General features: G+C 50.5%; 1 protein-coding gene and 1 long non-coding RNA gene across 2 annotated transcripts in view; one reads left to right on the top strand and one right to left on the bottom strand.

Annotated features, from left to right (window-relative positions):
• PRKX (protein kinase X-linked) overlaps positions 1 to 2,951 on the bottom strand; it is an 82,867-nt gene extending 79,916 nt beyond the window's left edge. Inside the window, exon 1 of the mRNA XM_040634766.1 lies at positions 2,734 to 2,951. Within this exon, the coding sequence (XP_040490700.1) occupies positions 2,734 to 2,908 (175 nt within the window). The 5' untranslated portion in view covers positions 2,909 to 2,951. The remainder of the gene's footprint in view (positions 1 to 2,733) is intronic.
• A 1,561-nt stretch (positions 2,952 to 4,512) lies between these two features.
• LOC103666310 lies at positions 4,513 to 11,928 on the top strand. The gene is made up of 4 exons (XR_569466.2): positions 4,513 to 5,067; positions 8,742 to 8,870; positions 8,976 to 9,153; positions 11,796 to 11,928. It is a non-coding gene; the product is annotated as an uncharacterized LOC103666310 (long non-coding RNA).
• Positions 11,929 to 14,121: the final 2,193 nt, after the last annotated feature.

Here is a 14,121-nt window from a genome sequence, read left to right as displayed (position 1 = left end):
TGGCTGGGCTTGCTTGCACTCCTTTCCTGCTCTGAGTCCGTGTTTCTCTAGCTAGGAAATCGTAGTTGAGCCCAGACACGCCCCAACATCGCTCCCCTGCTCTGCAACGCCATCACCAGATTTGGCAGTAACGCAAGCTGAGATTTCTTCCTAACTGTCCGGATTTCTGGGCAATCGGATCCTCTGGAGCGCTAACACACGCCCTGTGTCCAACTTGCCTCCTCCTTCTACCTCCAGGGGCTGCCCCGGGGACTCGGCCGTCCCTTTGCAGCAGGGTCTTGAGCTGAAAGTACCTCCCGGACCGACAGACGGGCTGTCTAAGAGCCACTCTGGGCGTGCCTAAATCAGGGAGAAGCACAGGTGTGCTCACCTGCCGTGTCCTGAATACCCACATCCCCACAAACCGTGTGTGTGCGATTCTGACTCGGCATTTCTGCCCCCTCGGGAGCCTCCCCTGCGTGCCCAGCTCACAGGCAGACGTGCGGAATGAACACCATGAGGGACACAGCAAGCCCCCCCCCACACACATGGATGAAATGCAAGTTAGAATTGCACACACTCAAGGGCAGAGCCCAGCGGCACCCTTCCACCCTGACTCCTTCTGGATACAAAGTCCCAAGGCACAGGGAGGGTGCTAAGTAAAAGCAAAGAGAGGTTTGGGGTGTTTGCGTGCTGTGGGTCTGCTTTGGGTGTGGGTCAAGGAGAGCCGCACTGCTCAACTGGGAACGTGCATACAGACGCCCCTGGACCACGCGGGACCCCTGGGTGCCTGGCTGGCACGGGAGACAGCGAGGAGGCCAGCCTGTAACTGCACGGGCAGAGCTCAGACTGAGCCCTCTCGGGAACCCACTGCACCTTACAAACCGTCCTCCGGCTGGTGGACACTGTGGCTCAGACACATGACTGGGACGGCTGGGGAACACTGGGGATTCCTTAACGCTGAGTCTCTGTCTCTTGCATACACACCTGGGTCTGTCCCCGGTCTAGCGCTCCCTTCACACCCTGGGGGCCCACAGGAAGTTATCCTTGGAGAACAAGCATCCTCTTCATCAAGAGGCAAAGACCAGTGGAAGAAGTCACCCTCCCCTGCACACCCCTCTCAGTCCCCAGAGGAGGAGACATTCTATTTTTAAGGACAAGATGACGGGCTGGCCACCCCGTGCCCACTTGGCAGTGCCCACAGGACCCCACGTGACTGCAGGCACAACAACAGGTCACGGGGACGGCCCACCAGCCCGCCCACACCCTGCTGGCCACCAGCCCCGGCACCTTTGACAACAGACCCATGTGTGTGCCCAAAAGACAATTGGTGGTTCTGTGTGCCAAGACACGGCGGGTCCTTCACCAACTTTCCATTGTTCACTTGTATTTCCACCTACTCCTGGTGTCACCCCACGGGTTGGGTTTCTGCCCCACCGTGCAACCCTGCAAAGCACAGCCTGCCTTTCAATCAGCCCCAGCGTCCCGGGGCAGGGGGGCGGGGGGGGGGGCAGGGGAGGGAAGGAGAGAGGGACACAGAGACCGACGGAACAGAGATGAGGAGGTTAACAGGGACAGAGAGGAAGCCTTCCCTCCTTCCCAAATCAGGTTTCCTGCAGACCCCTCCCTCCCGCCGCGCAGGGAGACCGGGCACGGAAAAGAGAAGTGTTCCTCTCTGCGGACGGTGGGTTACAACGCCAATGTGGCCGTGCCTGTCGGTCTGATTAAACCCTAGGGCATGACCTTGAGCCCCGGCTTCCTGATTCCCTGCCCAGCTTCCTCCTTTCCAGAAGAGGGGCAGGGGACCCAGGAAAACTCCCTGAACACCCCCAGCCCCCCCCCCCCGTGACATGCAGCTTGTCTCCTTCCCCACTTACCTGACAAGCACCCCATCTCCTAAACCCCGTGAGCAACAAAGAGTCGCTAAAAAGCCACAGCGGGTCGTGCCCACAACTCGAACCCAGCGCCGACCTGGGGCGCGGATTTTCTAGCCCAGTCACGGAGGCCGCATAATATCCTAGAGACTTTCGCGATTCAGGGGCGCCAGGCGACCTGGAAACTACATGTCCAGGTGCCCAACTGCGACCACAATCAAAGGGGAGAGGACAAAAGGAAATCAGTGTGTGATCAAGAATGCCAACTTCCAGCGGCACGAGACGAAAAGCACGCGCGGTGTCGGGAAATGGGTAATCCATCTCTAACGCCGTCAGTCCCCCCCGCCACGCCCGCCCCCGTTACGCCCCAGGACACCTGTCCCCGCCAAGCCCCTGGTGAGGTCTAAAGTCTACGCGGGAGCATCCTGACGCTGGGCAGAGGGAGGCCGGCCAGGAAGACTTGCGCAGGTTCCTCTGGTCGCCGCCTCTGTCCCTCGGGGCCCCTGGCTGCGAGGGCGGGCGAGGCGCCCTATATGACGTGACCCCCAGGAAGTTTTGTGACGTCCAGTGGCACAGGCACCAGGGGGATTGGGGTAGGAGGAGGGGAGTTCTAAATCAGGAGACTCCTGGGGCGCGGGACAGGGAGCCGGCAGTGGGGGAGGCTCGCGGGAGCTGGGGGTGGGGACACCTTCCAACTCTGGGAGCGCCCGAGGGTCCTGGGGCGCACCGCCAGCCGGCGCGGAGACCCTGAGCAGACGGGACCGGGCAGGACGGCTCAGGGAGGCGGCCGGGCGACGGCACACCGGCCCTTTGTCTGACGCCTGCGTCCCGGGCGGCGCCGAAAGACCCTGCGGGCCGGGTCCCCGCGCGCCCTACTCACCCACGGTGGCCAGCGTGTCGAAGTCCTGCAGGCGGTAGGCTGGAGGCTCCGGCGAGGGCGCCTCGGGGCTGGGGCAGAGCGCGGGCGCCCCGTCGGGGGTCTCCCCACAGCTCTCCTGAGGATCGGGGTCCGTCGCGGCCGCCTTGGCCGCCTTGGCCAGCCCGGGCGCCTCCATGGGGGCGCGCTCCAGTCCGGGGCGCCGGGCCGGGACGGGGAGCGCGGAGGTCCGGGCTTGCCGGGACGCAGCCTCGGAGGGCGGCGCGGCGGCGGCGGCATTAGCGGCGCCCACCCATGCGCGTCCCCCGCCTCCCGGTCCGCGGCCCGGCGCGACTGGCGGAGCGGCGGGGACAATGGCGGGGCGCGGGGCGGCGCTCACTGCAGCAGCAGCAGCAGCAGCTGGTGGGAGTAGCCCGCAGCCTCGGGGGGCGGGCCCGGGGGCCCGGGCGGCGGCGGGGGCGGGGGCGGCGGCGCGGCCGAGGCGGGGGGCGCGGCCCGGGCTAGCGGGGGCGAGGCGGGGTCCCGGCCGCGGGCTCCCGGCTCCCTGTTCATTCCTCGTGGCTCGCGTCCGCCGCCACCCGCGCCGGCGCTGCGTGCGCGCTAGTTGGGGGCCGGGCGGAAACGGCCTGGGCGGGGCCGCGCGCTCTCCAGCCCGCCGACGGGCGTGTAGCTGGGGCCCCCGCGCTCCGCCCCCGCCGCGCCCCAGTCCGGGATCCGAGAGGCCGGCGCGCGGGGGCGGGCGGCGTGGAGAAGGTGGCCGCGCCCCGTGCGCCGCCGGGGGCGCCCCGGGGGGGAGGTCCCCAGCCGAGCTCCCCGGGGGACGCGCGGGCCGGCCACCGCGCTCGCTGCGCCCCAGCCCGGAAGGGTGGGAGGCGGGGCGCGCTGGGGACAGGGAGGGCGTGGCTCCAACAAAAGTAAAGTTAAAAAATCAAACTGAACGGGAGCGAAAGGCGGGTGAGTCGCTCCGCGGGCTCTTCGGTGTCCGCGCGCCCCCGAGGACGGCTGCCGGGTCTAGCGAATAAAAACCTGGCCCGTGTCAGCTTCCTGGTTTCTCGGGGGGACCATGGTGATGCAAAACGCTAGCTGGGGGTGGGGGGGCGGGGGCGGGCGCGCGAGTGCGCTGGACCCTCCCCCCGCACCCCTCGTTTCTGGGCACCTTCCTGCGAATCCATGAGTATTTCCAAAGAACCATTTTTTAAACACAAGGAGACACAGGTTTAAGAGAGAGGACGAGCACCCCCACCCCCCCAAAAAAAAAACAAAACAAAAACGCAGCACGTGCCCCTGGTTGGGTCACTGGTTTAAACCCAAGTCGCACAATTTGGAGAAGAAATGCAGGGCGCCCCAGATCCATTTGAATTTCAGATCCACGAGAGTCCCACCCCCCCCCGCAGTGTATGTCCCAGGCCATATCTGGATATACTTAGACAATAAATGAGTAGCGTGTATCTGAAACTGGAATGTTCACTGGACGTCCTCTCTTTTATCTGGCCACCCTGTCCCCGGGCATCCGGTGAAATGCGGGCCGGGAAGGGGTGTTCCCAGATGAGGCCCCGCGAACCACACTTTGAGCTCCAAAGAGAGGACATACTGACTCCACCTGGTTTGAAGGCATCTCGGCCATTCCGCGCTTGGACGCGGTGGGGGGGTGTCCTGCCGCTCAGTCCTGGGGTCGGGGAGGGGGCGGTTTTTTACAGACACCAGGCCCTGTCTGCCTGGCTTGGCCAACTGGGAGGGGGCCACAGGAAATCAAAGCCTGGCTCTGGGTGTGGCTTTCTGGCCCCTGGCTGTCAGCTTTGGGCCAGCGTTCATCTGCACATTGTGGGTGGCATTTTCCCCGCGCATTAGGCCTGCTGTCTTTGCTTGTTGCCAAATCTTGAGCTGGAATGTAAAAAATGCGTGCCCGGAGCAGACCGTGTGCACCGGGTTGGAACAAGGAGGCGCTCTGGCCACCAGGCCCTGCCAAGCGATGGGGGGCACCCTAGACGGTCCTCGGGGGCACGTCCCCGTCCCCCTTGCCACTGTGATGGTCCTAGGTGACTAAGGTTGGTGGTCAAGGCTGGGTCCATTAGGAGCATGCTTTTCCCTTCCAGTTGCACCCAGGCAGAAAAGGGTCACAGACAAACTTTGAGAATTAAACTCTGGGTTGCAGAGTGGATGTGACTCCTCCCTCTCCCATCGGTGAGCCTGACCACAGACCTACGTCTTCCTATAAATATCCTGGGCAGGTTTTGCAACACCTTGCTGTACAAGCCAGCTTTCATCTGGAAGGATTCATAAACATTCTTCAGAAACCACAGCCTATGACTCGAAAGGCAACACAGAACAAGAATCCTGGTAAGCAAGGCGTTATAGGGCTATGACCGCCTTTATCATCCTGCCGCATTCCCTTGTGGTGCAAGGGATGTACTGAGCTCAGGAATGCGGAAAGAAACAATCCTGCCTCCTCCCGGAGGGAGCAGAAGGTCAACACCCTCACCTGTGCAGGTGTTAATACAAGAGAAAAAAAGTAGTCAGTGACGGCGGTAGCAATATATATATGTATTGCTCATTTGGAACCCAAATGTATGTATTTGCATATATGCATGTGTGTGTATATATTATATGTACAAATACATATATATTACATACAGATACATGCATATATACAAATATATATTATACATGCGAATATATATACACCTGTATGGGTATATATATATATGTGTGTGTATATTGAGTGTGTAGACAGTCCTCTCTCTTAAAAATTAAAAAGTATACTGTCACCTTCACAGGGTTTACAATTCATACATATTATATATTATATACATTAAATCCTAATATATTCTAGAATATAGATCCTAATATATTTTATTCTGTATATTCTAAAGGACATGTTCACCTGCTTTCACAGACTTTACAACTTATATATACATAAATGATATATAGATTATATATTTATTCTAACAGTCTATGATATATTCTTATCGATTATATATTATATTCTAACGCCCTATGATACGTTATATTCTAACATTCTATGATGTAGTCTAATCTGTTTTCTTATAGATTTTAATATATTTTTATAAATTCTAATATGTGTTCTAAAAGGCATGTTTAGCTGCCTTCAGACTTCACAATTTATATACATAATATTAGACATCTATTCTGAGAGTCTCTAATGTATATTCAAGTATATTTTATTATAAATTCTAACATATGTATATATATTGTAAAAGACATGTTCAGGGCCGCCTGGGTGGCTCAGTTGATAAGTGTCTGCCTTTGGCTAAGCTCCTGATCCCGGGATCCTGGGATGGAGTCCCACATCAGGCTCCCTGCTCTGCGGGGTGCCTGCTTCTCCCTCTGCCTCTGCCCCTCCCCCTCCTTCTGCTCTCTCTCTGACAAAAAAAAAATAAAATCTTTAAAACAAATAATGAAAAAATAAAAAATATGTTCGGCTGCCTTTGCAGACATTACAACTTAAGTATATAATATTAGACGTATATATTATATTCTAACATTCTGTAATGTATATGGTAATATATTTTATTGTAAATTCTAATATATATAGTCTAAAAGACACGTGCAGCGACTTTTACAGACATTACAATTTATATTTACACGCATATATTTATGTGTGAAAAAATATACATATTGTTTTAAATTTTATTCATTAGAGAGAGAGCACGAGCAAGGGGAGGGGCAGAGGGAGAGGGAGAAGCAGACTGTCCATGGAGCTAGGACCCCAACATGGGCCTCCATCCCAGGACCCCGGGATCATGACCTGACCCCGGGATCATGACCTGAGCCAAAGGCAGACACTTCACCAGTTGAGCCACCTGGGCGCCCCTATATATTTTGAGTTAAATATATCTGTGTGTATTGCACTCAGTGAAATAAACCCATACTTTGGAAATTTACATGGTGGGTTTCAGTACTTTGTTCCAAGAGGCCTTCCCAGGGCTTCTGGAAAGAGATCCTTCCAACAATTCAGCAATGCATTGACTCTGGACTCAGCCAGGGATGGAAGTTGGTTTTTTTTATCGCTGCATGCCCGAAGTTCTGTCCGCTTAGGATTTGGTCTTTGGAGGCAGGCAGAAAGTTCTGGTAGGTGTGCACTTACAGGATTAGGGTCTCAGACTTCCCTCATTAGATCTCCCCGTAATGCAGATAAAGCCCTCTACTGGTTGCCCCTTGTGTCGTAGGGATAGAGCAGGGGGGTTTTCCGTGGTCAGAGTGTTTGCTCCTTGTTTCCCAGACGCGCTGTGGCAAGGGCAGGCCCTGGGGCTTGTGTTTTCGTGGACGGCCGATGAACGTTTTCTTAGCAAGGAGTGATTCCAAAACAGAGTGGCACTCACAGTTCCCAGCTTCGCAGTCGTGTGGTTCTCATTTGTTCCTGGTCACCGGACGGCCCCGTGGTGGGTCTGTGTGCGTTTCATGGGTTAGGAATTCATGGTAACCTAGTTCGTGGGTTACGTTCTGGGACAATGCTGGGCGCTTGGGCCTCCATGCATGGAGCCAGGCCCACCGTGAGTCATCAGAGGTGATGACACTTATTTTATAATTATATGTGGTAGCCACAGGAATCTGAGCCTTCCTCTAGTGTGAGCCCTGGTGTCTCACCCCCATGCAAAACAGCCCGTGTGGGCTCGAGGTGCCATATTTCCATGCAAAGGGGACCTGCTTTCCAAACCCCTCCAACCTCACTTGTTTCAGACCTGCCCCGATCTCGCCCCTCCATAAAAAAGACTCCAAATAAAAAAGGGAAAAAATGCCTTGACCCAACACGTGTTCGAACCAGGTGAAGCTGACCTCGAAAAGCCCTGTCCGGTGATGCAAACAACGTCTTCACCATGGAGACACCACACGCAGTTTGCCGGGTGGGGACCTCATGAATTCCAAGAGGGCTGAGAGCAATTAAGTCATCCCGGGGCAGAAACAGGAGTCCTCAAATAATTGCAGATTGAAGTAAGATCAATGAGTCATCAATCACCAAAGTCAAGCAAAACCCTGAGGCTCTCTGTCTGGCCAACTTAAAAGTTTGAAAATCTGAACACATCCCAAGGCAGACGGACGTGATTTTTCGTGCACGGAGCGCTGACTTCTAAAAGTAATAATGATAATGCCTCTAAACGTGCCTATTTCCTCGGAGGTTTTTCTTGAGCGATGTCAAAGAAAACCATATAGGTTTTGCATTGACGGGGGTATAGCATTGCCTGGGCCACACCAGCCTATAATTAGACTTTGCTGAGTTTACTCTGCACCCAAGATATGCATGAGAATTGTTGCTTCTCAGACGCTGGACAGGTTTATGGGAAATGTATTGAATGCACACGGTTGCCTCCTGCTTTGCAAAATGCAAACACGTCCCCTGACCTTATCACTGGGGTCAGAGGAGCTTTGCCACTCCTTTTGGCTCCTGGGTTAGTCTCGGAAGCTTTTAAGTAACTCAGGAGCCTGAAAAAGTAACAAGAGAAAAATGGTCTCCAATGGAGTTGTGCGTTTCTCCAGCCACGGTAAATGAGACGCTAGTATGAAGCGGTTCTGTGGGATTAAATGGTATTTAGATGCTCACTTGTCTGGTCTTTAAAAATGCCAGGAAGATACCACAAGAAAAGAAAGTAAATTCTGGAAATACAAGGAGTCAAGGGGAGATAAAATCAGAACAATACAACTCGAAGAAGATCCCCGGGGCCAGTTTTCCAAATCGCGGAAGGGGACATCGTAAACTTGTCAGAAATAGAACGACAGGGGTAGATAGAGGAATAGTTTCGACTACCCAAAAATGTGAGAAAGTTATGGAAATATAAACAAAATTAAAATACGTTGATGGGAAGCGTGCGTGGTGGATAAAGCCAAACTGGTATCTGGTCCAAGGGCATGAATGCACAATTAACACTCCTGCAAAAAAGGCATAGTGGGGGTCGTTCACACAGCGAGAAAACACGTGGCTAATAAGTAACAAAGAAATGTATGAAGCACAAAAGTGGCCGCTGTTTTTTTGTGGTTTTTTTTTTTTTTTAATCCAGCTAACGTTAGAAAGATGAGCTATTCCCACAAGGACAAGAGAATTCTTACACACTCCGAGTGGCCATGTCCGTGAGTGGAAGACCCGACACTGTTAGAAGGGATCGTGCATTTCAGTCTCGTCATTTTACGTGCGTGAATTTATTTTTCAAAATTAAATGTGGGATTATATGGACAGCTTTCTGATCAACGTCAGCGATGGTTATGGGCTGAATCGTGTCCCCCCAAATTTGCAGGTGGAAGCCCTAAATCCCCACACATGAGGACACGGGGAGAACACGGGGTCGAGACGCCAAGGAGAGAGGCCTCAGGGGGAACCAGCCTCGGCCCCGCCTGGATCTCAGACTCCAGCCTCGGCCCCGCCTGGATCTGATTCCCAGCCTCCGGGACGGTCAGAGAATAAATGCGTGTCAGGTCAGTACTGTTACAGTGACCCTAGGAAAGTAATACTCCCAATATTCAAGGCAGCTTATATGATCGAGAAAAACAGAGATACGTTCAACACCCCAGATAGAGGGCTGTGTCTGCTTTTATGTTGTTCTGTTCGTGTGCGGAAATCTTTACACTCCTCGTAAATAGTAAAAAAAAAAGGGGGGGGGCGTTATGATTACATTTTAAGTAATATAGGCAGTCATCCAAATGTTATGACACACTCCGATGTTCCTTGTCTAGCAAAATGACCTAAAAAAAAAGTAGGAAAATGTCAAAAAGGCTGTGTGTGGATTTTGAGAACCTTTGTAATTTTTTTTCAGTGTTTCACACATTTTTTTGTAATGAGGAAACTGACTTGGGAGCATGAGAAATGATTTCCTGGGAGATACAGATGGAGAGGTTTGGAAACTGGTTTTGGAGATGTGACCGATTGGATTGAGAGTTCTGTAAGGTCTTGCTAGGACACCTGTGCATTTAATCTTCATTTCCAGGACGGAGGAAGGAGGACATCTCCCGGTCTTATCTTCGAACCCGATAGTTTCAGTTAGTTATCAGTACTTATCCCGGCAGGACTCGGAAGGGGGAAGTTGAGGAGTCTCGAAGGACTCCAGGGAGGTGTGAGCAAAGACAAAGTCACGCCCTGACCGTGCAGGGAAAAGCTTGGCGAGTAGGAGTCCTCCTGAATGGGTCAGCATCAGCCCACGGAAACACAGGTCACAGCCTGACCCGGGGAGGTGAATGGTTTGTACGGAAGAGCCAGTGTGAGAGCAGGGATTCCAAAATTCTGAGAATAGGAGACTTGTCATCACATGGGAACTTGGGTTTCCTGTGATAAAGCCCAGACTTTAAAAATAGTTTGGTATTGCGGCAGAAAAAATCTGGAGCCCGGAGGGCACCTGCCATTTGCATGTGGTGGAGAGAGCAGGGCTTACCCAGGAAATGTTATGCAAGCAGGTGGATGGTGATTTCAAGTTTCTAAAAAAGAGGATTGGGTCTGCGCTCCTTCGTGCCAAAATCAATTCTGTACGTGTCAAGATGAATGTTAAAAACAAAATCACGGACTACGAAATGACAATAGGGACTTTAAAAGGGTAATAATAAAAAACGTGCAATAATAACTGCATTTGTAAAATACATATATTTTAGGGGCACCCGAGTGGCTCCATTGGTTAAGCGTCTGTCTTCGGCTCAGGTCATGATCCCAGGGTCGTGCGATCAGCGGGGAGACTGCTTCTCCTTCTCCCTCTCTCCCTTCCCCCTGCTTATGCTCTCTCTCTGAAATAAATAAAATCCTTAAAAAAATAAAAATAAAAAACAAAATATATATAATTTATAGTCTACGTAATTTATAAAAAATATGCATCATTTGGGGACAGGGAGACTTTTCTAAGAAACCATAAAGGAAAGGCATTTTGTGTTTGTATTGTCTAGGAAAAATATATACATACTTTTATATAGACGTGTGTATCTATATACAAAATATATATGTTACAATATATATATGGATACATAGTAGACGAATATATATGAACATATATACAAATATAAATCTAAGTGTATATATACATATATAACCCTAAATATGTATGAAGCCATGTGCATATTTATGTGTGTGTATGTATATATTTATGTGTGCGTTTATAATCATTTAAAGCATGCATAATTTACAAGGACATAAGCTAATTTTAAAGGCAAATGTTAGCGTGCAAAATATCCATGTGGCCTTTGTGCCCTGGATCTTGATAGTCACGTAAGGGGCTGATGCTTTTATTTCTGCTACCCTGGGAGGACTGTCATTAGGGGCTTGAGTCTGTGCCCCCAGCTGGTCCTTGGGGTAGGACGATGGGGCTTCAGGGTCTGTGCCAACCCCTGAGAAAAGTCGCTCAGCCTCTCCCAGTGGAGGAAGGAGGTTTAGCTCATGTCCATTCCTCCCACGTGACGGGAACCATACACAGCACCCTGTGTAGGTTGGTTTTCAGGACAGCGGGCCCTGAGGCACCCTACAAGTGAGAGGATCCGTGTGTGCAAACGTTATGGAAGATTATCAGGAAGTGAACATCGGGGGGTCGTCCCATGCACCTGCCCCCTCCGGGTGTGTTTGGGGAAATGTGCCCCGGGCGTGTGAAGGCGTTTGGGGAAGACGGCTCATTGCAGGAGAGTTTGCAAGAGCAAAGGCAGACCGAGATCCCCGTCTCCTGGGGCTCAGATCCCACTGGGGAGCAATGGACAGTGAGCATTCAGAGGCGGTGAGAGGATGCGATGAGGGGGCTGGAAACACAGAAACAGCAAACTGGGAGGGCTGGAGGGAGGGGCGGGTTGACAAGGCAGTAATTATATGTTTTCACTCTAACCCTATAATTACATGGGTATAAGCGTATGTTAATATTTTATAGCATATCATATATACGTGCATACAGAGATGTACGATTATTTACCTATAGATATGGGCGTGTATGTGCGTACCTAGTAGGTCTTCCAGAGGGGGTGGGATTGGAGCAAAGACCTGAAGGAGGGACGGAGCCAGTGAGCACGTGTGTGGGGAAGGGACAGAGACAGCGTGGCCCAGCCACAGAGGGTATGGCCCTAGCAGCCCTTACGATGACTTTGCCTCTTCGTCCTGGTAGGGTCGCCAGACTGAGCAAATAAAAATGCAGAGTGAGGGGCGCCCGGCTGGCTCAGTCCGTGAAGCATGAGACTCCTGACCTCGGAGTGGTGAGTTCCAGCCCCACGTTGGGTGTAGAGATGACCGATGACTTAAAAATAAAATCTTAAAAACAAAAATGCGGGATGCCCAGTGAAATTTGAATTTCACATAAACAATGTGTGTGTGTATGTATAATATAATGTATAGTCAAGATGAATTTGAATTTCAGATAAACAATGTATATATAAATATATATAGGTAATATATATAATATACATATAGTATATATATACTTAATGTGTACATATTAGCATAAAATATGCATATATATGTATATATATTAGCATATAATATGTCTCCATGTAATATTTGGGACATACTTAGGTTAAATGCCAAGATGAATTTGAATTTCAGATAAACAATGTATATATAAATATATATATGAGATATATAATACATGTATAATATATATAGATAATATATAATATACATAAAGTATATATATATACTTAATATGTATATATCAGTATAAAATATGAATCTATATATATATATTAGTATATAATATGTCCCCATGTAATAGTTGAGACATACTTAGGCTAAATGCCAAGATGAATTTGAATTTCAAATAAACAATACGTAATTGTTTTAGTATAAGTATGTCCCATTCTGTATTGGGGATGTACTTATGCTCAACACCCAGCTGAATTTCAATTTCAAATAAACAATGAATAATTCCTTTATTCTAAGTATGTCCCACTTGGGACATACTCAGACTAGGCTGCCAGTTGAATTTGAATTTGAGTGTATGGCCCTTGTAATCTTTGGGACGTAATTATACTAAATGTTGAGATGGATTTGAATTTCTGATTAACAACAAATCATTGTTTTATTGTAAGTATGGCCTGTGTAACATTTGGGATATACGTACACTAATCACCGAGTTGAATCTGAATTTCAGGTAAATAATGAACCATTCTGTTATTGTAAGTATATCCCATGCACTATTTGGGTTGTACATCTATTAAGGGCACAGATGAATCTGAATTTCACATAAACCACAAATAGTTCCAATAGGATAAGTATGTCCCATGCAGCATTTGGGCGTCCTTACACTAAAAACGTCATTCACAGTTTAGCTGCCATTTGAATTTGGCTGTCATCCGGTGTTTTATTTGGCAACCCTGACTCCAAGCCACACGCAGCACCGTTGCCAAATTATAAGCAGGAATGTCACCTGCCAGGCTCAATTTTAAAAGGATCCTTGCAGGGGCGCCCAGGTGGCTCAGTCAGTTGAGCGTTGGGCTTCGGCTCAGGTCATGAGTGTTGAGTGTTGATTTCAGCTCAGGTCATGATCTCAGGGTCATGGGATGGAGTTTTGCCTTGGCCTCTGTGCTCAGTGTGGGGTCAGCTTGGGATTCTCCCTCTCTCTGCCCCTCCCCAAGCTTGCACTCTTTCTCTATAAATTACATCTTTTGGGGGCACCTGGGTGGCTCCGTCGGTTAAGCACCCGACTCTTGGTTTCGGCTCAGGTCGTGATCTCAGGGTCGTGGGATCGAGCCCCGCATCTGGCTGTGAGCTCAGCATGGAGTCTGCTTCAGATTCTCTCTCTCTCTCCCTCTCCTGCTGCCCCTCCCACTCGTGCCATCTCTCTCTCAAATAAATAAAATCTTTTAAAATAATCATGATAAATAAATAACATCTTTAAAAAAAATAAAATAAGAATAAATACAAGGATCCATGTGCCTGGTGGGTGGAGGATAAGCTTCAGAGGCCTAGGCTCAGGGAGAAGTCCATGGAACGTTGGGAAACCCTACAGAGTGTGGGCTTCAGCAGAGCCCCACTGATGCATGGCTCGGGGCAGGTGCTCAGATACCCAGGCACAGACACGTTTCCTATTTCCTCGAGGGATTTTGCTGAGGACCAAAGCCCCAGTGGGATGCTTCTGGGGTTCTGCAGAGACAAATTGTGGAGGCCCGAGGAACTAATGAGCAGTAGGGCAGTGCAGTTGCCTCTGTAAGATGCCCTTTTGGTGGGTAGTTGAGTTCTGCAAAACCCAGAGGCTATGCACCAGTGCAGTGAACCCTGATAGACACTGTGGGTTTGCAGTGCAAATGTGCTCGTATTGGTTCAGTAATGGTAAGGCATGTACCACAGCTATGGTCGATGTAAGAGGGGAAGTGGGGTGCAGGGCCAGGCGGACGTGGGAACCACATGCCTCTGTGACCCCGAAACGCCTCCAAGCAATGACGTCTATTTATTCGGCAAAATAAAAAATAAATCGAGCCATGCCCTTCCAAGAGACG

The sequence above is a fragment of the Ursus maritimus genome, assembly GCF_017311325.1.
Source record: "Ursus maritimus isolate PB19 chromosome X unlocalized genomic scaffold, ASM1731132v1 scaffold_X1, whole genome shotgun sequence".
NCBI lineage: Eukaryota > Metazoa > Chordata > Mammalia > Carnivora > Ursidae > Ursus > Ursus maritimus.
This window is presented reverse-complemented; position numbering and strand designations above follow the sequence as displayed.